Source organism: Phyllostomus hastatus, unplaced genomic scaffold, assembly GCF_019186645.2.
Source record: "Phyllostomus hastatus isolate PE091 unplaced genomic scaffold, TTU_PhHast_1.1 phas_contig_402, whole genome shotgun sequence".
NCBI classification, from domain to species: domain Eukaryota; kingdom Metazoa; phylum Chordata; class Mammalia; order Chiroptera; family Phyllostomidae; genus Phyllostomus; species Phyllostomus hastatus.
In genome coordinates, this window is record NW_025333873.1 from 13,616,487 (window position 1) to 13,641,048 (window position 24,562).

Sequence of the window (24,562 nt, forward strand, 5' to 3'; positions counted from 1 at the left end):
CGGCCAGTCACACAAATACACATAGAGCCCGTCCTCCTGCTCAGCAGCGCGCAGAACCGAAGCTTCACGCACGTCTGCAGGGGCTCACCTGGCAGCGTGTGCAGGCAGCCTGGTGTGGGGGCAGGGGGGTGAGGGGAAGGCCCTGGCTGGCCTCTGGCGGGGTCATTGGGGAGCACAGCAAGCCACGTGCCGGCCGGGCCAGGGGCTCCCAGCCTGTGCTCCCCGTGATCAAGATGGCCTGGGACACCCTTTCCCCTCCGGCCACAGGGGGAACATTCCCCCCGAGCCAGGCTGGAACAAGACAGACATATTTCTCTGCTACACTGTTCCCTGGCCCCTGTTCCAGTTCCACCTCCAGCCCCAGTCCCTATAGACCAGCCCACACGCCATTTCTAATCAGGGTGTCCAAATCCAGCTTCGCAGCCTTCGTCCTTCCCAGCATCCCCCGCCCCAGACCTCCGCCCCGCCTTGCAGCGAGCACCGGTCTCTTCCTTGCCAGCCCCAGGATGGCCATGCGCACTGTTTGGTGTGGCGCAAGCAAGTGCCAATCAGAATAGATGCCAGGCAGGGCAGAGAGCAGGTCAGGAGGGGACAGGGAAGGGGGGATGAGGTGGCAAGAACGAAACTCTTTAGCATTTTAATCATTGGCAAGGCCATATGAGCTCATACAAATGAATCTTCCCAAGAAGAACACATTATCTGTATTTCACTGAGGAATTCAGACTGAAATGTTTGTGCCCCTCCCCCACCCGGCCCACACTGCCAAGTTCATGTGTTGAAGCCCAGCGGGATGGCATTTGGAGGTGGGGAGGTACTTAGACTCAGATGAGGTCTTGAGGGTGGGGGGAGCCCCACCAGAAGAGCCTGGACCACAGAGCTGAGCTTAGCGACCCGGGCTCTGACCTCAGCGAGAGAAGCTGGCTCCGAACAAAACCAGGTTCCCACGGAGCAGACCCCGGGCCGCCTGTCGCAGCGCCGTGAGCTCTGGGCCAGCCCCGGGGTAGCTGTTCAGTTACTAGACTTCTGGCCCCCATTCAGGTGCAGCCTAAGACACCAAGTTATAGAATGCCTTGTCAGCTCAAAACAAACAGGAGAGCAGAAAGGGACTGGATGCGCCAACAAACTGCGTCCAGAAGCTACAGAATTTAAACGCCGCTTGCCCACAGCCATCCCCACTGGCATCCGTGCGTCGTCTGGAGCCAGACGCAAGCTCCTCAATCGCTGACCTAGACCCTGGCCTTGGTGGGGGGAAGTGACTCTCCACTCTGAGACTCCGAGTCCGTGGTATCCTCTGTTAGAGTAAGTGAAACCGTTTGAATCAGACGTTCTCACCTGCCCTTCGAGTTCTCAGGCAGCGTTTCCCGTGAAATCTTGTCACGTACCAGAACTCCCGGGAAACTGTCAAATCTCTCCACACCCAGACTGGGTCCCCATCAGTTAAGCACATCAGTCCCTCGGGTGGGACCCAGGCCTCTCTCGGGCCACGGCAGCGCTCCCCGTGACATTCCAATGTCTGGTCTCGGTGAAGGGCCAATCTCCAAAGAGTCCACCTCCCTGCCCGCAGGGCCCTGGACGGCTGCCATCTCTCCTGCAAAGCCCACCCTCCCCTCTCCCAGCCCCACGTGCCAAGGGCCAACAGACCATTTATATTTCTCCTAAACGCCCACATAATGAACCCATGCAAGCCAGCTCAAATAGACGGAGTGAGAGTAAACGGGGCAGGAGATATTGAAAGGAGCCAGGGATGGAGGCGCTCTCTCTCTCTCTCTCTCTCACACACACACACACACACACACACACACACACACACTGGGCTAGCTCTGCCCCTTCTCTCTCCCAGCCTGCCTCCTCTGCCTCCTCCCAGCTTCTCCGCCCCCTCCGTCTGGCCACACGCAGCTCATCACAAACCTCTCCCCTTCATGTGACCTGCACGTGACCTTGCCCTTCAGGCCCCTAACTCCAAGGTTTCGAGAGAGAAATCAGATTGACCCCGGCCGTCTTCTCAATCCACACATCATGGGTGTGTAGATTGTTGCACAGCTTGCTGCACAGCTGCCCCTTTCTGGCCTGAGGGTCAGCGCAAACCGAGAAGGAGTTCACAGTCTTTCCTGGTGCAGAAAGGGAAAGAGACCGCCTGCCCCTCCGTTCTCAGGGCATTGGCCGTGGAACACTTACCATGAATGAATTCTGTCTCTGCCCCTCCTGAGCTGTCAGTGAATCTCTTTAAAAGCTAAATGAGCCGCTGGACGCCAGTGCCACTCAGCAGCGTGTCGAGGACCTGGAAGCCGTGTGCGTGTTGACGCGCAACAGTGAGGCAGGCGGCGCCGGATCCCCTCGCTTCCAGGAGGGTGGACGCCGGACGTGGGCAGGTGCTCTGCCTTGCTCCCAGGCGCAAAGCTATCTCCTGTCATAAAGACACCAGAAGTTTCACTTTCCCTCTGGACAAGAGCAGTGAGCTAACACAGGTGGCCACCCCTCCACCGGGCGAACCGGGCGGGATCAACGGCAGGTGGCACGTGGTGGTCGGCGGCGTCCAGTCCTCCTGCTTGAGGAGTGGTTGGCGTTGAACTTGAGAGCACGTATCGGAAGGGCTGTATCATCCTGGCTACTTAAGCGGGGGAAGTGTCCTTCTGCCTTTGCAACCTGGCCACGGCAGACAGCCCGCGTGGGGTGGCGGGAAGGCTTCTGCAATGGCCTAGGTATCAAGCTACAGGGCCACGCTGCGGTCAGGGGTGGGCTCGACGGAGGGGCAACCCACTTGCAAACAACGTCCCTGTTTCAGAGTGGATGGGAGCGGGTCCCTGAGCAGGGCCCCCATCTGTTACCTCGCAGGCCCAGGCGAAAGGGGGACAGCACTGCCTGCGGGGCCGCTGCCCTGACCCCACGCTGGGGGACGAGAGCTCTGTGCAGTCCCCCGTGCTGAAGTCCTTCTCGGCGCAAGGGAAACTGGTTCCTCGTTCGCTGCCGCCGCCAGAAGGACGAGAGCCCTGGGGGGCGGGGGGCGGGAGGGGAAGGGCGCTTCCGGAGCTCGGGGAGCAGGCCTCCTGGCCGGGGGCCCCGCTGGCTGTCTGTCTGCACGGCCAGCAGTTCTGAGAAGTCTCCCAGAACCGCCAGTTCCCGATTCGGAACAAAACAAAGCAAAGACAAAACCACTGCCTTGAAGTCCCAGTGAAAGGGCACTTCCTGTGCACACTGGTTGGCCGATGACCGCTGCGTGGCGAGCTGCCCTCGGCGGTTCAGACGCCTCAGCCGTGGGGGGCGTACGGAGGGCAGACGGGGCCCGGCGGGGCGAGGGAGCCAGAGGCCGACCTCACCTGCTTCCCAAGGGCGCTGGGGGCCCCCGGCCCGGGAAGCAGAGCTCCTGTTCCTGTTCCCGCCTGTCGTCCTTCTGTCGGGAATCAGGCTCCGGAGACTCCTGCCGAGGCGCCGGCTTGGAGAAGAACTCCCTGAAAACATACTCGGCGTCACGTGCTGGTGCACGTGTGCAAAGGGCGCTGCCTTCGTATGTAACCCGTGTTCATGAGATGAAAGGTTGGGGGGGGAGTATTTGCATAAATTAGAATTTCACTGTTAATATGGACCATGGTTGATCATTCTTAAAAGCACTCCACGAGGAGATCATCGGTTACTCTGAGCAGACGGAGAGAGCAAGCCGGTGAACAGAAGGTGGAACGGGCACTCCAGGCATCGGGGACAGGGCTCTGGGGTCCCCGGGCCTCGGTCACGGGCGCCGTCCTCCGGTACGCTCTGTGCCCGAGGCACGAGGAGCCCACGGAACCCTAAGGACGCTCCGCCTTCCCTGCCTGTCCTTTACCTTCGCCGCCAGAAGGAGCCTGGTCTCCCCCGTCTGCAGGACCCCACAGAACTGGCGTTAACTTCAGAGGGAGGTCCCTGCTCGTGGGAACCTGGGTCCCCTGGCCGATGTCCCTCTTTCTCCCGGTTGTCTGTAGTTCTGGGCAGCCTCGTCCCCCACTTACTGGCTGTTGTTAGGAAAGGCATGGTCGGCTCCCCGAACCATCACCATCTCGCCCTTCTCTCTCCTGCCTCCTGATCTCGCCCCTCCATCCACCTCCACCCCTCCCATTTTCTCTCCTCTGTCCTCCTCCCATCCACACTCTCTGCAGAGGGCCCAGAAGACACGCATTGTTGGGGGGCGGGATTCCGCCGATTCTGTTGGGACTATGATGTCAGTGCTGGTGGCACAGAGAGGAGGACAAGGAGAGAGGAGGTGGGTGTGGACCCACGGAAGCTGCGGAGTGGAGCCGGTCTGGGACCGGCCCGGTTCGGAACAGAGCTCGGTCCACACCGGGGCGGCAGGGAGCCAGCTGGGAGCGCGGCATGGCCCAATCCTCTCATGAAGGCGGGGTTCTGTCGTCTTGATTTCTGAGTTCACAACCAGCCGACTAGAAGGACCATCTGATTTAGAAAGCTGCCCTCCAGCAGACTAAAGAAATGTTGACGGAGGACATCACCTTAGCTGTTTTTCACACAGCGTAGAAATTTGGTATCATCCGAGACGTCTATTAAGAGATTTCTGGAGCCGCTGTTGTTGCAGACAAGCCTCAGTTCCGAGATCAGGCGAGCTGCGTAGGAGGTCTTCGATATGGTCAAGTCCCAGGCGAAAATGACGAATGAGTACAAGCTACAATTGTTGAATTATTGTTCCATGAACTAAAGAAATACTTTTAAAGGGTGATACAGGTGGAAAGTTACAGCGTCAGGACAGAATCTGACAAAATAAGACAATACTGCTAAACGACCACCAGAAGTCTTTGCTCAGGTGTGATCCCGGGAGCCCAGACAATTGGCTGAGCATCGGGGGACACCCCCTGGCCGTCTGAGCCCAGTCTTTATACGGATGCTCAGGGTTCGAATGAGGCTCTCTTCTCATCAGCCATCTCCGTGGCACGACCAGAACACCTGGAGTCAGACGTTACACAGGGGAGTGAAGGGTAAAAGTTGGTGATATCAGTCAAGGAACCTAGGGCCTTCTCCTTTTTGGGAAAATGCACAGTTGGGGGTGGGGGTCACGGGCAGCTCTCCTGGTCTTCCAGTCGCACAAAACCTGCTTACCCCGTCCCACATCGCCTCTGGGTGGCGCTCTTGAGTCTTGGAGGAAAAGTCACGAAAGAAACAAGTTCTTACAAGGAAGGCAGTTTTTCTTTTTCTCCAGCGCATGGTACTTCGGATCGATGTGCAGGCACTGCAGAGTGCGAAAGAGGCTGTTCCGGTGGCGGAAGGCTGGGCAGTGGGTTCTAGTAACCGCCTGGCATGTGCACGTAGTTTTGCTGACTTGTCAAAATGCAACACAAAGCCCTGGCTGATATAGCTCAGTGGACTGAGCACGGGCTGCAAACCAAAGTGTCGCACGTTCAATTCCCAGGCAGGCCACATACCTGGGTTGCAGGCCACGGCCCCCAGCAACCGCACATTGATGTTTCTCTCTCTCTCCCTCTCTCTCTCCCCCTTCCCTCTCTAAAAATAAATAAATGAAAAATCTTTCAAAAAATACAACACAATAAATCAGCACATTGGGTGCCGCTCCAGCACATCCAGCTGCCTGCTGAAGCAAGTGCAGCTGGAAGCCGCAGTGCCTGCGATGCCCACAGACCACTTCACCAAACACTGCGCTATTCTGTGGTCTCCCCAGACCTCGGCAGCCCCTCCTTACCCAAACCAGTAGGGCAGGGAGGAGGCTAAAAATATTCACCGACTTCTTAAATCGTCACTCCCATCTTCAAAAGTACAGTGTTCTACTGAGACCAGAAGGTGCGACTGAGCCAGCATGCTCAGTGGGCCGCGGATTCCAGCGTCTGTGACGCCCCACCAGCCCCAGTACAAGAAGAGCCCAAGCCCTGGCTGGTGTAGCTCAGTGGATTGAGTTCAGGCTGTGAACCAAAGTATTGCAGGTTCAATTCCCAGTCAAGGTACATGCCTGGGTTGCAGGCCATGACCCCCAGCAACCGCATATTGATGTTTCTCTCTCTCTCTCTTTCTCCCTCCCTTCCTTCTCTAAAAATAAATAAATAAAATATTTTTTAAAACAAAGAAGAAGAAGAGCCCAGGCTTTTGCATTTTCCCGGACCCGTGGCAGTGGGTTGCACAGAAAGGACTCGTTTATGCAACAAGCCGTTTCTGAGCACTTAACTGTGGGCAAGGCAAGTGATAAAGAGATGCCTCTGTCCTCAAAGAGGTCAAGGTCTAATAGACAAGACAGGGTCCTCAGCAAGAGAAAACAAGGACAAGAGGGTCACACCAAGAGGCCCCTTGGGTCGGAGAAGGAAGGGGCTGGTCCATGGGAGGATTAAGAATACGAGGTCTGTCCAGAAGGTGCCCAGCCATGTAATGTGAAAAATAGAGACATTTATTGAAGAAGACACAGGAAACATTGTGCATAGGATAATGATGCCTCAGTCCCCTTCAAAGTAGGCACCTTGGGACCTCACAGAAGTTCTCCCAGTCACCATCAGCTGCCCCGTTGGATTTTCCTGAATCTCACTGGTGGTCTGAAATCGGCGGAAGGTGAGTGCCCGGGGAGGTGAGACTGAAGAACGGATACCTCTTCCCTTTCAAAGGTGATTTTAGTTTTGGGAAAAGCCAGAAGTTGCAGGGCACCAAATCTGGGCTATGAGGGTGCTAAGTCACCTGGGTGATTTGATGTTTTGCCAAAAAAACTCTGATGAGACCTGATGCATGGGCGGGTGCGTTGTTGTGATGAAGCTGCCAATCCCACCAGTTGCCCACAGCTGCAGCCTTCTGAATCATCCAAATAGTGTCCACGGAGCAATGTTCAAGCTCAATGCAAAGTGTGATGCATCTTTGTTGCTCTGCTCATTCAGTCCTTTTGAATGCAACAGCTGCCCAGTACACAAGCTCACTCAAGGGCGTCTGCTGCCCTCGACTAACTGGTACAGTGACATCGTCATTGATCACGCATGAGCATTCCAGGCCTCTCTCCTCGGCTGCCAGGTTAAATTGATGTTGTGTAAACCATCCACGTTATATTAATGATGGGCGGATTTTTTCCAGACACACCTCGTATATGCTAACATGTGATGTTCCTTTTGTTTGCTCATTTTACACACATAACACTTTACTTCTTCATCTTGCCTTCATATCAATAAGCACTGAACTCTGATCAAGGAAGTCTCGGGAACCAGGAGAACGTGGGAGAGCTTGAGGTCAGCTACCGGGGTCTGAGCCTGGACCACCGGCGTCTTCTCAGGCCCGGTGAAGAAGGCGTTTCAGCCTCAACCCAGACCCACCACGGCTCCGCGCACTGCCGCCTGCATCATAGAAACACCACTTCTTGGCTTCTTGCACCCGTTATTGCGCCAGCACAGAGGGGACATGGCGAAAGGCCGGTGGGGTAAGAACCGCGGGCAGTGTCTGCAGACTTATCTGCAGCCTCCGAGGATCCGGGCTGCGCCACGTGGAGGCAGAGGAGCGGGGGCAGGGGGCTGGCGAGCGCGGAGCGCCCGCTCAGCTCCACACTGCCGACGTGTGTCCACGCACGTGTCTGTGCACAAGTGGCATCAAGTGACATGGGACCCCGGGACACCTCGGTGAACCGGGAGAACCTGCTGAGCAGGAAATGACCGCTGGCCGCACAGTCCTCACGAAACACATCCCTGTCGTGCTGCCTGCCGTTCGCCCGTGCCAGGCGAGGGCGCTGCAGAGGGCGGCAGTAACGACCCCCATTGCAGGAAAAAAGCAATTGGCTAAGGGAGACGCTGCCGCCCGCTCCTGGATAGGAAGCCGGGGAATGCCGCGGGACGCCTGCGCAATAGCCCCGCGGACGATGCTGGACGGAAAGGAAAACCCCTGGGGCAAACGGCAGGCGGTGCAGGGCAGACAAACACGTGTTTATTTTCCCTTTACTTCCAGACACCTTGGTAAATGTCAGGGAAACGTCTGAACGTCAAAGCTCACAGCAGCAGAAAGGGTATCGTCCAGGGAGCGGGTGTCGAATGAAATCCGGACGGCGGAAGGCGAGCGCCCGGGGAGGTGGGACTGAAGAACGGATACCGCGCGCGCGGACGATCCCCGGGGCCACCTGCAGGGGCAGCGGCCCTTGTGCACCCTTGGGCCGTGGGGCAGGGAGACACGGGCCAGCGGTGGGGGCCTGTTTCTCCTGACGATGAAGGAGAAAGGCAGGCACAACTTCCAGGAGAAACCCACCCCCGGCCCCAAGGACAACTCCGTCTGTGACAGAGGCAGAATCGGAACCCACTGAAAAGGTGGGAGCATCCACCAGGGGCGGAGCGTGAGAAGGGGCGGGGCGTGAGAAGGGGCGGGGCGTTTGCTCCGGATGCTCCGAGGGAGTGGCCGGAGTCTCCTCTGTGGGAGCTGGTCCGCAGGACGATCAGAGCAAGTGCCTGCACAGACTGGGGGCGGGGCGGGGGGTGGGGGTGGGGAGGCAGCCGGCTTTACGGGAACCAGTGTTTCCTGGCTGATTTTCTGGGAACCAGACCCAGGAATCGCTCTGATACAATTTTTCAAGACTAAATTTAAAACCAGACACACGTTTCAGTTCCTCCCCCTACAAAAACGAGAAGACTACATTTTAGGTGCAGTCCTCTGGCAGACCTAATGACGACAAGAAATAAGAGGAATAAACAAAATGTGGTTTCCGGTAACTGGGCCGGGATGATGCAGAGCTCAGGGACCGGTTGCCCTTATTAGAAATGCTGCAGTCCAAGCCGAGGGTGGCCACAGGCGGGCGAGAGGTGTTGCCAAGGTGCCCTCCTCCGAAGGCAACAGGAAGATGGCCCGGCTCGATGTCACAGATAGTGCCAATAGTCCAACAAGCAAGCTTGGTTAGGAGTTTCGGTGAAAATGTCATCGCTCACCTGTCCCTCCAGACGCCGGGGCCCTTGGCCTTGAATGAATCGGTACGTGTGCACAGAGAGGACATGGGGGGGGGGGGTAATGAGAGCGTACTTCTTGGGGTCCTGCACCCCATGCCAGATTCTTTGACCCCAAAGCCAGACCCCTTAGAGAAACCTGTGCTCAAACATTCCCCAGGTGCGGGAAGAATTAGTCACTGGCTTCTCCGTACTAATGAGCCCGTGTGTGACTCCACGGCGGCACGCCTCACAAAGCATTGTCACCGTGTCCTGTCTCCTCTGCCGTTTGGTGAGCCCTTGACGGAAAAGACCAGCCGTGGCACACCCACGCCTGAGGCCAGTGCCCGGCACCCGGCACACCCACGCCTGAGTCCCGGTGCCCGGCACATTTGCAGAGCAGCTAGGAGAGAGGCAGAGACAAAGAGGCAGAGGGAGATTCAGAGCCTTACTTCTGCTCTGGTTCACCTCCCCTTCATTTTTGTTTTCTCATCACTAAGCATTTTTGGAATTTATGAACCTACCTTGTAAGAACAGCAGCATACAAGTTACCAGCTACTTTGGTAGAAGAGAATTCGATGGGAAACCCACCTCGATGCCCTTGTCCGCCTCCCTATGCCACACGCGCGCTCCCCACGGGACTCGGCCCGCCTGCAGTGACGCCGCTCCCCTGCTGACCACACACAGGTCGGGGTGTCCGGTCCAGACCCCGCCCCTCAGCTCCAGACCACACGTCCAAGCAGCTGCTGGACACCTCCACGGGGGTGGGCCACAAGTGCTTCAAACTCAACCAGCCCAGCAATGAACCTGGGTCTCCAGCCCACCTTCCCCCGCACGACCACGCTCTAACAAGGCTGCAGATCTCACATGGCTTCACCTGCTTAACACCTTCCAGGCCACCCCCCGCCCACTACCTACGGGATCACGTCCAAGGTCCTTAGAAAGGGGGACAGGCCCCCTGGTCATCAGGAGCCAGCTTCCTCCCCCTCCTCCACGCCCACCGCCCACGAGCTCCAGTTCCCCACGAGCACCACGCTCCATTTCCACGCCTGCCTAAAGCGGGCCCTTTCGAGACTCTGCGTGATGCTCGCCTTCTGTCAGAGGCAGTTTTCCTGCAATCACTGCTACACCGTCCGCCCTCCCCCCACCCCCCACGCTGAGCTCCAGACCCGCTTCTGCACAGAGCCCCGTGGGGACCAGCTGGTCCCTCATGTTCAGGGCTGAAGGAACGCTCCATGTGCCCGGGAGGGAGGACATGGCACTCGGAGAGGTTAGCTGACTCGTCCAGTGACACACTCACTCTAAGTGGCAGAGCTGCGACCAGGACTTGGGGCTCCTAACCCAGTTCTCCTGCTCAGACAGTAACAGCTTTCTGTCATTTCCCCTCTTCTCTCCGTGGCTTCCTATTTGGTCCCTCTCCGAGGAGGCCCCATCCAGGGCCCTCGGGAAAGGCCTAGTTAGTGGGCTGCCTTGCCCCACCTGCCTTTCTCTGACCCCTAGCCCCGGGGCCAGAGGCTGCAGCTGGACACCAGACCGGTGGGCTCCCATCCCAGCTGCTGCCGCCCCGGCCTGGGGAGTGGGGGCTTGGCCATGGGAAGCAGCCTCAAGTCCACCTCAGGCTGCCCCTGCACTCCTACCCGCAGGGGAGAGGCTCACTTACCAGGACCTCCTGCCCCATCTCTCCCCCACGTCTGGAGGCGGTGGCTCCCCCCAACTCCAGGCCTAACAGCCACCAACTGCCGGCTGGCCCGAGTTCCTGTCCTCTGATTGGGCCCCTTCCCTGCCAATCCCCTCGGACACGGAATTTCTGCTCTTCACAGAGCCCCGGGCCAGGACCCCTCGGAGCCTTCTTCCTTCACCCCCGGGGAAGCTGCCCGCTCTGGCCGACCCTGCGCTGGGCCTCACGCGTCCCCTGGAAACCCCCTTGGCCCCCTCTCTGTTCCCGAGTCCCCCGCAGCCCGCGAGCCCTTCAAGGGCAAAGACGAAATGTTGTAACTTTTGTTCTGCATCCCCAAGGCTGAGGACAGACCACAGAGGGACAAGTAGGGGTCCCGGCTGCATCACTTCGTCCCTGGACCAGCCCCAAAGTCCTCCCGTGAACCCCAGCACCCCCATGCTTATTCCCTGACACCCACCCTCCACAGGCAAGGCCCTCGTGTTTAAGGTGCGTGGGGCACAGCAAGGTGTACGATGACGCTGCAAGTGTAGCTCCAGTGCCGGGCACGTGCCCTGGGAGAGAGGGACTGGAGGCTGGGACCGCCGTCGGGGGCTTGTGTGAATACCCGCCCCCCCCAACGACCAAGGCCCAGACCGGCAGATCCATGAGGAGAGTCTAGGAGCTGGAAGTGGCGTCCTCAGGCTGCAGAACACGGGGTCCAGGGAGATCCCAAAAGACAGCGTCCACGAGCAAAGCCGAGATCGAAGCGCTAAGCAGGGTCACAGAGACCCCCCGGAGGGCCTGAGCCAGTGGTTACGGAGGAAGAGGCAGAATCTGCTAATGGGCCTCGAGGGGCTACACGCAGCTGCACGTCTCTTGTCAGATACACGTGACCTTACACAGTGGGGCAACAGCCGCATGGGAGCTGATAGGAACCTTTCCTGTCCTCACTAGGGAGCCGCTGAGTGATTTTTACTCAGAGAGGCAACAAAACCACACCCCTGCCTGGGGCAGAATGCGGGGAGAGGAGATGAGAAACTAACCAACAGGCTCTTAGCTCCATCAACAATGAGAAAAGTGCTACAGGCCAGCTCCCCAGCACCCGCCGCATGGCGGGGGGCCGGCCTGGCGCCTGCACCTGCCCGTGGCCATGAACCCCAGTTTGCCGAAGAGCCTTGTCTCTCCTCCTGAAAGGTCAAAGTACCATGAGGACGTTCGCAGCAGCTTCACTCACGTTGATGTTCGAAGACCATACATTTCGAATCCATCCGGGGTCTCTCATTATGGGGATCTGCAAAACAAAACCACGAGAAGTTACTGAGCGAAAAGGTTCTGGAATCAGATCTCGGGGGTGAGCGCTCGGCGTTGGGAATACACTGAGCACCGCCGACTGTGCACTTCGCCGTGGCGGGTTCTGTGCTCTGCCAGCTGCAGCTCCGTAAGACGGGAGGTTAGGGAAGAGGCTGTGCCGACTCTTCCCCCAGCGCGTCCCGTCAGCCTGAGGTCTCTGTCACACAGAGCACCAAAAAGCCACCGCTTTCTCCCCTCCTTCCTGCCTTCACCACGTCCCTCCCAGAGCACACGGAACCTGTCAGTGAAACTTCAGGAGACGGGTCCACGGTGGGGAGACGTGGGTCGAGCGGGGGGGCCCTTTCCTTTTCTTTCTTTTTTAAATGCCCTCCTCAAGCACAGTCTGCTGCAGGAGGCCACATGGAAAGGGACAGAAGGGGACGGTACGGTGGTATCGAGGAAGGGGACCAGAGTCGGCAGCCGTGGCTGCAGAGAGCCCTGAGGTTTCGGACAGCACGGTTTGAGGGCACCCGCTGCACGTGGTGGGGAGCTGCGGATGGGTGGGTGGGACGAGCAGGCCTGTGTTTCGCAGGACTGATTCTGGGGGGACCGTTGCAGAGTCCTGGAACCGCCTCCGGAATAAAAAGGGTCCGTACAGTTTCCTGTAAGCCGGAACCCGGGAGAGAAGGCAGATGAGCCTTCCCGGGTTCCACCCAAGTCTGGGTCCTCGCCGGGAACGTGGGGTAAGGCCACTGGTTTCTTCATCTGTGCATTGCTTAACTGGGCAGTCAATTCAATCCTGGTTTCAACCAAGGGATGCATTGTGCGCACTCGCTGGAGTGCGTCTCAGCCCACGCGGACAGCACAGCAGGCCGCAGACAGCCCCACAAGGTGGACACAGGTGTCCCAGAGCACCCAACCCAAATTCTGCGGTAGGCGCGAGCAGCCACACCGGTGTCACCCTCACGAGAGACGCTACGGAGGCTGGCGGCAGTTCCACCTCGCGAGGGTCTGGTCCCGGTTGAAAGTACAGTTTCAAATCGAACACCAAATCCATGCGGGGGAGGGGGGGACCAAAGTAGGTGTACGGCTGTGAGTACGTGAAACAGCTTATTCTTGTGTTATAATTTATTCTTGTGTTATTTTCCATACGAACAGTGGTAAACCTGCTTTTGCCCCACACTGTGTACCTTTTCCTGCCACGGGGGCAACGGCGCTGCCCCTCGAGGGTTTGGGCTGGCTTCGGAGATGGGACGGAAGCACCAGAACACCAAACGTGGCTAGGCCGTGCGTTTCCACAGTAACTACTCTCAGAGCTAAGAAGACAGGACCTCATCCCGCCCACAGCTACTCGTCGTCACCCGACATTCTAGCACACACTTGCAGGCCCAGCCTCGGAGAACGAACTGGGTTTGAACCCCAGCCCTCTCACTGAGAGCTGAGTGGCCTTTCAGGAATTCGACCTTTCTAAGTCTCCAAGGCCCTACCACCAAACACCATCGCACTGGAGGTTCCGGCTTCAATATATGGATCTGGGGTCGCACAAACATTCCATCCATCACAGCGTTACGTGTGTTAACATTTAAGTGAGGGATACAAGGAAAAAAGAAGGAGGGACGGAAAGTGGAGTCACAAGTGATGCCAGCGCACACCCCCATTCCGCGGAGTCCCATGGATCTGCAAACAGCGGGCAGAAAGGTGGCCCTGGCGGCCGATGCCCAGAGACGGCCCCGAGTGGGTGCGCAGCTCATGGTGCGACTGAGGCGGAAGCCAGCCCCGCGTTCCGAGATGTGCGCCCGCTCCTGAGTTTTCTGGTCTGGCCAGCGCCCAGACTAGCAACTAACTTTTGTGCTGTGCATTACTGGTGCACACGGTAGTTTCTCTTCTGATTCTTACACTAGCTCTGCAAGGGGACTATTTTATCACTGTCCTTTCTTTACAGACAAGAGGACTGAGTTTGTGTAGTTACTGTTTGCCTGTCTGTTTTTTTTAAAGGTTTCATTTACTTATTTTTAGAGAGAGGGGAAGGGAAGGAGAGAGAGGGGGAGAGAAGAAACATCGATCTGTTTGTTGCCTCTTGTGCACGCCCCAACTGGGGACTAACCCACAACCCAGACACGTGCCCTGACCAGGAGTCAAACTGGCGACCTTTCACCTTGCAGGACGACTCCCAGCTGACCGAGCCACACCAGTCGGGACATGTTTGCTTGTTTTTAAGAAGAGAAGATCGAGGCTTAGAAAGACCTCAGTGACAGGCTCCTTTGCTGCCCCACAGGTCAGGATTCCCCCCAGGCCAGACCCTGCCCCTCAGCTCCAGGCCACAGACCCGCTGGACACCGCCACGCAGGTGGGCCATGGGCACTTCAAACCGCGCCAGGCCAGTAGACCGTGTCTGAGCTGGGTGCCCCCAGGAGTGCCCCCAAATGGTGCAGAAATGGAAAGAGAATCCGTAGTCAGGGGAAGTGCATCGAAGCCCTGGTTATAATACTTAATAATGCTTACGAGGGAAGAGTTGAGCTTCACACGGGCTGTATAGGCTATGTGTGTGTGTGTGAGATCACAGGGACCTCAGATGTTTTTGCTGCTCCTCTCACCGACGAGCCCTCCCCTTAGATCTGAGCGAGCCCACGCGAGCTGCTTGCTCGGTGACCTGCAGAACAGGTGCTGTTCTCCACGTCCGGAGGCCAGGTTGTAAGAAACCTCCCAGCAGCCCCCTCGGCCCCCGGTGATGCTCTTTATGGGGACGCCAGCTGCTCTGTAAGAGGTGTGACTGTCCTGAGGCCCATGTCCCTGCCGGCCTGCGTAGGCACGCCTGCAACAGCCCCAGCTGAGCGGCCCTCCAGCCACCCCCGCCCAGCCACCGGACACCTGTGGGCAGTCACAGCGGTCCTTGCAGGCCAGCCCAGCTGCCAGTCAGGCTCCCCTGCGTCATCCTGGTAGCACAGGAGGAGCAGGACAGTCACCCAGCCAGGCCCGCCCACACCCTGACCCTTGAAACCACGAGAGAAAGTAGTTGTTGTGACCAGCCGCCAGGTTTCAAAGCAGTTGGTTTGGGAGGGCTAAGTGGCCGGCACGGAGCACAGGTTTGCAGGAAGAGGGGCTGGATTGCACCGCTCCGTGGGATTAAATTGCATCTGCGTATCTGTTTCCCAGCGGAGAGCGGTTTTGCAAGACGTCTGTGTGTTTGCTCTGAACTGCACGGTCTGTGCCTCTGAGAGCCCGACACGTGTGTGTCTTGTTTTCTGGGTGTGTTTACGGCCAGACGATGAGGCCGACGCTCCCGTGTGAAACCGAATCCCAGTCCTCACGGCCCTCTTGGCCTGTTTGTGAAGAGACCACGGAGACCATGAACGCACCCACACACCATGCCGTGTAAACCAAGGTGTGTCTTTCTCACGTGTCCGCCTGGTTCGGCGTGACAACCTTGCCTTTCTGTTGTCTGAGTTTCAGTGCTCTCACGGGTAGGGCCCTGCGGCCCCGGTGAGACTGCCCTCCCGGGGCCAGGCAAGGGGAGGGACCAGGGTCACCACTGGGCCACCGAACACCTGCCCCTCCGACCCAGAGAAGCAGCAGCGGTGCGCGTTCCCTGGTCGCCCCAAGAAGAAAAACCTCTTCCTCGTGGCCCAGCCGACATCCGGCGTCCACGACCCCTTCTTCTCTGGACCCTCGGGCTTAACGACGTTTATGGCCACGCCTTTCCTTGGGAGCCAACCAACCAGGGCCCCTAAGTCAGACGCCTCCTGGATCGGGCACTCGCACCCAGAGCCACTACCCACCTGTTCTAATCACCGCAGGGCCAGGTCCCAGACCTCGGGGGGCCTGTGCCCCAGAGCCCCTGACAGCGTGCGCACCACCCAGCCCTACACTGTCTGTCTGCTCCTTGCCCGTGGCAAACACAGTGAAGCCCTCCCCCACCCATCCCCTCGCTCCCTCTGCCTCCCCACGTGACCCCACTCCCGTTTCCAGGGGCCTGGGAGGGTTACAAATGTCTCGCTGCACAATAGTCACATATCTTATCAACCCTGAGTAAAACAAGTCCTGGCTTCCCTCAAGCGCACAGCATCCTGAAGCCACAAGCCCAGGGGACACCGTGAGAACATCAAGGCATTGATATGCATGGGGACACAGGGGACACAAATAACGAAGGGACAGTTTAGTGCAGCCACAGCCCAAACCACACAGACACCAACCAACCAAGAAGAACACGTCGGCCCCGGACACACCAGCAAGCACAGCGAGTGCCTGCGTCTGTGAAATGGGCACAAGGACACGCCGCTTTTATCGGGGTTACACGCGAATGGACATAAACAGTAGGCACAGAAACCAGTGCCTATTGTGCATTCAGCAGGTGCTGTATTTTACCATCATCATCTTTATTATTACTCCCACCATCGTTACGTGTCACTAAATGGCAGCAGTGGGGTGCGGTTGCTGCTCCTGTCAGTGCCGCCTGGGCCCGGTGCTGGGGACAGACCTGTGTGCTGCTGCCAGCGTTCAGAGACACGCCAGCGAGCACTGGATTAGCAAACTCAGTCACCCCGTGACTCAATCACGGGGTGACTGAGCTCCTACAGCTGGTCACGCTCCGTGCTACATGCTGAGTTCCTCGCTGGGGCAATTGCAAAGCTCACTGAGAAAGGATGGCTTGAGTTATTCATGGTCCAGCGAGAAAAACGGGTGCAGAAACGAACCTCTCAAGTCCAGCCTGATGCGTGCGGTTGGGGAGGCATGACCCAAAGGCTGGGGTAGCCCAGTGGGGGGAACCCTCGGGGAGGACGAGGGAGGGTCAGGGAAGACGTCTCGGAGGAGCTGGGGGCTGATGACCAAGCAGGAGCCTCTGGGCCAGCAAGGGAGGGCGTGGCCAGCGGAGAGACGACACAGGGTCAAGGAGACACAAATCGTCCCATAAGCCAGCGAGGGGGTGAGAATGCCAAGTGAGTGTGGAACGGGGAGCTGAGAAGGGGAGAGGACCCTGCAAACCTGGAGGAGGAGCTGGAGGCTCAGAGGGAAAGAGTCAGGCGCTCCGAGGTTTTGTCCAGGGGAGTGACAATGTGACACAAGCCACAGGTGTGCACGGTGGCGCTGGGGGTGGCACCACAGAGCGAGCAGCAGCCACGTGACCCGTGCTGGTCACTCATACACGTGTTTCTTGAAACCTCACTGTCTCCCAGTGAGTGAGTCACATCAGCCTCAACTTAGAATTGAAGAAACTGAGGCTCGGTGTAGCTTTGGGTCCCCCGCCCCAGGTTGCGTGCTGTGGAAGTGGCCAAGGGGAGACCTGACCCAGGCCTGGTCTGTCCAACCCCAAAGCCTTCACTCTTCTCTCTCTGATTTGCCTTCAGAGGTGCAGGGAGGAGGCACGGAGGCCGCTGCAACAGCCAATGAGGAAGGCGGGAAGCGGCGGCACTGGGCCAGGACAGAGAGAGGGACAGAGGTCAGGATGACAGAGCCTGTGACGGCCACACGAGCCAGGATTCTGGGCAGCCGCGATCTTAGCCCACCCGCAATGCCGCGGGCATCGCGCACGTGACCGAGGCTGGTCCAGCTCCGGACTCGGGGCGGTGCTTCTGCACTTGGGCAGGCTCTTGGGGCTGCACTTGGGGCAGGCTGAACCCTCGACTCGACTGCAGGTGACTGGAGCTGTGGACACCATGCCCAGCGCTCTAGTCACACCTGAGACATGGTGACCGTTCGAAGCTGCACTTCCAGGAATTTCAACCCGGGGAGCCCAGCAGACTGGTGGCCACGTGTGCACGCCCCTCAGTGTGGAGTGGAGACACACGCCCGCTCTATGGCAGGTACACGGTCCGTTCCTGCCCTTCTTCTCTAAGCATTGTGGGTGACACCATCCTGTTTTTCACCGGAGAAGCTGAGGTTCAGAAAGCTCGAGGAATGTTCCCAAGACCACACAGCTGACGTGCTCTGTCCACTCTAAAGGCCCTGTCCCCCTCTGTCCAACTGGCCAGCTCCTGCTCACCCCTGGCCAACACTCCCACGTTTGCAGACACAGCACCAGGCTGTCTAAACGCCCGGCTCTTGAAAACCTGACCCGTGACCTCAAAGGGAGGCGCGTTTCACGAGCTCGGAACGTGAAGAAGCAGCTGCCTCTGAAGACATCAGACCCGCATGACACTGTTGTTGCATTTCTCAGAAGAGGCGGGTGGCTGGGGAGCCAGTCAGCAGACCTCATCCCGGGGAGGACGTTTCAATAAAGAACTCGGAGAAAGCCCCTTGACCTTGGGTATATCCAGCCCGTTCTTCAAAAGCTGGTCTCCTGAGGCAGCCGCCGTGAACCTGGACTCCGGCCAGGCTGCAGAGCCGGCAGCGGCCAAGAGGGGTGATGGCCTAGGCATCGGGACACCGCAGGACACGATGTGCCCCCGCGCCTCCAGGCTTCCCCCCCCCCCCACAACAGTGCCCCACGGGCTGAGCTGGCGGGGACAACAGACCCAGTCCCTGGGGACTTGGGACCTGCAGAGAGGGGGCACCGAAGGGAAGGTCTGTCTGTTGCTTCAGAGAAAATGACAACACAGCCAGCACTGACCACAGTGACACTGTCTGGCCACCACTGCCCCGCCTGCAGCCCCAGCCAGGCCCGTAAGCAAAGCCGGACTCCGGGCTGGGAAACTAGCCAAAGCTGAGGCAGGCGTGGCAAGTTGGGCCAGTCCCCTCCTTCCCCTGACATTGCTGCAGGGACCCGGGGCTGGGACTTGCTCCTGGCCTCCACGGAGTGGCGTGGGAGATGGAGGGGACACAGGGGGCTGAGCGCCCCGGCTCTGCGGGTGCCCATGGCCGGCAAGGCCGACTGATGGGGTGCGAGTCAGGTTTTCGGCCACAAAGGCAGGCAGCCAAGCTCCTCCCCACTCCCTCCTCCATGCACGACAGCCTGTCCCTGTCCTGCGCCAGGCCCGGCCGAGTCACGAGCAAAGGCAGGCAAGGAAGGGGCCAGCAAGTCACTGAGGTTCAGCAGACACTGCGTGCCCTCGTGCTGGGGGGACAGGCCGAGCCCCTAAGTGATGACACACAGAGGCAGCGAGGGACAGGAGCCCAAGCCTGACTCCTGATTGAGCCCCAGGAGGCCAGAGGGGCTCCTTCCGGTGCCCGTGTACGGAGCCCCAGGCCACCAGGGGTGCGGCTGCAGCTGGGAAGGCAGATGAACCCCAGGGCTCACAAACACGGGAGCTGAGCCAGGCTTCCGGAACAGGCGGTTCTTCCAGGAACAGCCGGGAGGTCAGCCCCAGGAGCACCCGGGGCTCTGAGGCAGCAGGGGGGGTCTGGTTAGGAATGCAGGTCCGCGGACACGGACAGCAGGGCGGGCATGGCCTGAGGGTATGGGGCGCGGCGCTGCGTGGAGGGGGCAGAGGGGGAAAATTGGGACAACTATAAGAGCATAAGTAATAATTTTTTTCAGTATCAACTAAAAAAAGAGTGCAGATTCTGGGGTAGGGCCTGAGCATCTGCATTTCTGAGCAGCTCCCGGGCAATGCCACGCTCCTGCTCCACTCAGTGGAGTGCCTGGACCACAATTAGATCATTCTAGAATCCCTAGATCAGTGCGTCCCAAACCTGGCAGCTTGTTAAACATGCCCACTGCTCAATGCCAGAAATTTGATTCCATGGGGATTCTGGGATTCCATAGTATTAAAAAAAAAAGAAAAGAAAAAAACACTTGCTCAGAGATTCTGGGGCAGAGCCCTTTCCAAAGGCAGCTGACCCCCGCACCTGGCCTTCTGCGACCCCAGGACCAGGCTCCGCCTCTTCTATTTCCGACTCTCTAGCTCCACCTACCGGTTTGTCTGGTCAGTGCCAGCGGCCACAAAGCTTCCCGCTCACAGCTGGACCAAGGTTCAGAAAAAGCCCCTGGTGCGTCATTTGAGGGGCAGGAGGAAGGCGGACCCCTGACCCAAAATAAGAGTTCTCTCCCACGTGAGCTGGCCTCCATGCCTCCCGGTTCTCGGCTGCAACACGACCCCAAGGTCTCGGGGGCGGGGCCAGGCCCCGACTTCTCTCTCTGTCCTGGGCCCAAGCGCAGCGAAGAGAGCCCAGCCTCTGCGCCCGCGACGGTGAAATTCAACTGGAAACTTTGGGCGACGCGTTACCCTTCCTCCCGTTTCGTCACAGGGAAACCTCCGGGGAAGAGCAGCTTACACGAGTGGCAGCCTGTGGATTCTGCTCGTGGACACACACCGAGCACCACGAGGGCGAGCGGACCTCGGAGGGGAGGAGGGGCGGGAACGCCGGAGACAGGCCGGGAGGCGGGCGCTCCACGGAGCCCTGGCTGGGCTGCCGGCGCCACCTGCTAAGCATTTCACAGACGCCACCGCGGCTCGCCCGGGACCCAAACCCGATTGCTTCTCAGGGTGCACGGCAGGACGCGCTCACACACACACACACACACACACACACACACACACACTCTCTCTCTCTCTCTCTCCGGCCCCACTCTGACCCCCTGGAGCACATCTCTAGCGCCAGAACCCGGGAACTCTCCCCGTTCCCAGGGGAGTCTGGTGTTTGGGGTGCACGGTGCGACCTCCTTGACCCCCCCTTGGCAGCCCACTGCGCAGACGAGGTCACACGCACGTGAACTCACACCGGGCCAGAGCTAAAGCAATGACACAGAACTTTCACAGGAAGCAGAACTATTCAGAATCCTGTGGGCAGGTGGTAATGACTTTTTGCCTTGAATAAGCATAAGCCAGCATTTGCTGAGGGCACACGGGGAGGCAAGGCTCTGTTTGGGGCACGGCCACTGTGTGCACTTGACCCTGGGAGCCCCGAGTGAGTGGTTCCTGGTGTTGGAAAGCCACAGACTTTGGCAACTGGTGAGAAAGGGGCAGGCGCCAGACGGCACAACTCTGGCAAAGTAAACCAGCTCATTTTCCATGGAACAATGAGGTTCCCCCGCCAGGGGCCGATCACCCACACAAACGCAGGCCCCGGCGTGCACGCATGCACGCCCCGGCGTGGGCACGCAACGCTTTCAACAAGGATCTGATAAAATCTTCTGTGATGATGCCCTGAAGGATCGGTCGGCTAACTCGGGTTGGGCCACACTGCGCTAAGCACAGGCAGTCAGGCTAACATTCCTGAAGGATGTGGAAATCAGCTGGGACGGAGGACTGCGTGCCACTGGCTATATTCTAGCACGTTCCTTCTTAGACATGTTGTTGGTGTTGGGTTGAAGGAGAAAGCGCATTTGTGAGTTATGGTCGGAGACGACTTACGGTCGGAGATGGTATAGTGGGTTTGTGCCTCGAATCGCGCCCTCTGACCCAGACTCGGAGTCTGTAACGGGACAAAACAAAACGATGCCGTGAGGCTCAAAAACAAGGCAGGTGCTGTCGTGAGCCACAGACAGATGGGAAGTGGGAAGGCGCTGGTCTCCGGGCTTGAGTCCAGCAGCCGAGGGTGTGGCCGGCCCCCGGGGAGGGACCCACGAGACTGGGCACAGGAGCCAGGCTCCCCCCTGGAGCCCCACGTGGGACGTGGTCCCCGCTGCTGGCGGAAGAGGCTTAAAAACGCAGCCCCACTGCTTCGGGCTAAGACTCTGGAGGATGGAGGGAGGACAATGGCACGGCCTTTCTTTCGAGCAGGAATCACAGTGAGGGGCTGCGCCGCTCAGAGTCTGGGCACCAAACTTCCCCAACGTCGCCGCCCTAAAGGGGGCCCGCAGGGCTGGCCGGGGCTCTGGGCGGCACCCGGGGCCTGGGGAGGCCGCTGGCCCGGAGCGTGGCCCTCAGATAGTCTGGCCTCAGTGCACTGGGTGGGGGTGGGAGACGGATACTAGAGGAGGGAACTCACCACCGCAAATAGAATAGGCATCAAAACGAGCCCCAAGCAAAACTCCTTACACTCAGGAAGAGAAATAACGCTGAGAAATGCAGCAAGCAAACAAACAAACATTTAGATGAATTCACACCCGGGTCATTTCATTGAACAGCTGACATTGACTCTAAACAAGTACAATTAGGGTGCTTGAAGATACAGATTGAGGAAGAACTTCCACTAAAAACAGAAATGACGTCACAGAAAGGAACAAAAATTGACTACTACCCAGTAGCTAAGGAAAAGAACCAATTAGATGTCTTGGAAATGAAAGCTATGGTCACTTAAATTAAAACACAAATATCAAGACCGTGGGGAAAACCTGGCTGGCGTAGCTCAGTGGATTGAGCGCGGGCTGCGAACCAAAGCATCACAGGTTCGATTCCCAGTCAGGGCTCATGCCTGGGTTGCAGGCCATGACCCCCAGCAACCACACATTAATGTTTCTCTCTCTCTCTCTTTCTCCCTCTCGTCCCTCTTTAAAAAATAAATAAATGAAATCTTAAAACAAAATAGTATCCTTCCAAAAAAAAAAAAAAAAAACAGTGGGGAGGAAAATCTAATGAGAAGCAGTCAAAGAGAGAATTCATACAGCGGGGTGGAGTAAGGAAGTGCTCAGCCAGCAGAGCCTGACATGAAGAGACCATCTGTGCCTGGTAGGTGGGCGGGAAAAGGGAACTCACTGACGACCTCACCGAGGAGGAGCTCTTGAAACGACGCCTGAAAATCTCCTCAAACTGAGAAGAGACACGGCAGGTGAGTGGCAGTCGGCTCTGAGCTTCGAGGAGGCAAATAAAAAGGAACCCACACGCAGTGCGCTGACGACGCGGAACACACCAGGCGAAGGACGGGCTTGAAAAGTCTCTCGGGGGACTCATATGTCCTCGCCGTGGAGGGGAACCACTGTCAGCCCACAGGGAGCTAAGGCCTGGATGACTGGCAGGCGTATACACGTAATAAAAAGGTTAAAACTAAATTAGACATGAAGGGGAGATGTTTCAAAATTAAGGAGAAGCGCTCAAAGAATGGGGATTCAATCTACGGTCGTAAACTCTGCTGAAGGAAACAAAAGATGCGACGGGGAACTATGTTTTTTCAATTATCCGTTCAGTTGGAGTCAGAAAAGGAGAGAAAACAGGTCACCTTTTCAGATGTAACAAAATGAATGCCTCGGATAACAGAATCTGAGCATCAGAGGACTCGGACAGGTCTGAAACCAGTGAGATGACATTTAGCACAGATAGACTACTTAATTGACTCTGCTAGCCAAAGAGTTAATTGCGGGACTCCTAGGAAGGCCATGGGCGCTGTCTGCTGCATATCTGGTCTTTTCTGGAAACGCTGTAAGTGGTTCTGCTGTTCGGGACTGAGAGAGGCTCTTAGGACTCCCACAGGGCCAGCTCTGAGCGCAAGCTGCAGGAGAGGCCCCGCCCACCCAGTCCCGTGGCTCCCAGACGGCGCTCAGTGTTCGTTGTTTGTTTCAGAAAGTTCGCCAGGGTGGGACCCACAGAGGGAACGGCGTCTGTCCTGCTACCCCCCACCCCACCTCCACCCTCACCCTACGCAGAGCCATCGGGTCCCAGGATGGGTTGGAAGGGACCATGGTCTCTGCCCCCAGGCGCCGGGGCTAAGCAGACCCACGCAGGCTGGGAGCAGGGGTTCCCAGGAAAATTAGGGTTCATTCCCGCAAATGCTCGGCACTTGCAGTGGAGAGAGCGTGGTCTTTCAAAGCAGGAGGGCTGCTCGGGGATTGCGGTCTCCCGGTCTCCGGGCTGGCAGTCATGAGACCTCGGGCCAGGGAGGTAACCTAGTGAGCCACACCTTCAGCTCGCACCAGGGCTGATAAGACCAGACCAGAAGGCCCGGGAAGGCCTCTCAGGGCCCCGGGCACAGAGAAAGCTCTCCGTGAACAGCAAAAACAGTAATAACGCCTGGACAGTTACCACTTTTGAAAGCGCTTTGACGTATCCATAAACTGGGAATAACTCGAATGTGTACAAAATAACATTAAACTAGACGCCTGCGCAGCCTCTGTCCCCCACCCCCCACCCCCCCAGTGACCTCTTGCCCACTGGGCGTCTCTGATTGGAGAAAGCCCAGAAACCCGATCCCGTCTTGCTTCACCCTGAGCTGGGAAGTGTCCACCCCAACGGCTATTAATAAACTCAGCTCCTGCCTAGGTCAAACCAGGCGAGTCCCCAGCTAGCCAAGTCCCCCTTTCCTTTCCTTTGAACCACGTTAAAGTTCAAACCGTCTTGTCCTTAGAATAAGAGAGTTCGTTCCAGAAATGACAACAAAACTCACTTCCTGTTGGCCGAAATGTTTTATATATTAATTCATTTTCCATTTGTTCTCCACTTGCACGGAGCAGGGTGGAGGGAAGGCATCGTCCCTGCCCAAGGCTGCCTCGTCTGGGGTCACCGTGGGACAGCGCCCTCTGGGGGCATTTCTGAGACAGGACACTTCTGTGGCCCAAATGACAGCAGTCCGAGGCTCGCTGCCCTGTTCTGGGGTGAATGGGGACAGGCAGGGCCTGCAGGAGGTACCAGGGTGTGGAAACAGGGTCCAGCCTCCCAGCCATGGCCAAGGAGAAAGGCTGGGTCCACCAAGCAGGGGCCCGGAGATTGTCCCTCTGTGTGTTGCTCCGAAAAGAATCCCAGCCCGTGACACCAGAGTTGAATGGCCGGCGGGGAAGTTACCCCTGTGGGGGTTTCCAGCTGTGCCGCCTGTGGAGAGGGAGGTGGGGGCTGGCAAGGCGGCGGCTGGCGTGGGAAAAGCAAAGGAGTCTTGAGAAGGGAGGACACCAAGTTCGCTGTCTTTGCACCTTCCCAGGCTGGCCCAGGTCTATAGGGAGGGGTCTGGGTATTGTCGCTGGTGGCGAGGGTCCTGTGTCGGGGAGGGCAGGTGCTGAGAATCGTGGTCGGGCCACGCCTGGAGCCAC

At 58.1% G+C, this 24,562-nt stretch overlaps 1 protein-coding gene across 4 annotated transcripts in view; it reads right to left on the reverse strand.

The window, feature by feature from the left end:
* Positions 1-24,562, reverse strand: part of LPIN1 (lipin 1) — a 95,853-nt gene that overhangs the window by 66,943 nt on the left and 4,348 nt on the right. For 2 of the 4 annotated variants that reach the window (XM_045844318.1, XM_045844321.1), the window contains exon 2: positions 11,738-11,794. In XM_045844318.1, the coding sequence (XP_045700274.1) occupies positions 11,738-11,794 (57 nt within the window). Of the gene's footprint in view, positions 1-11,707; positions 11,795-24,562 lie in introns of all 4 variants that reach the window. The other 2 variants (XM_045844317.1, XM_045844320.1) reach the window with 1 other exon arrangement.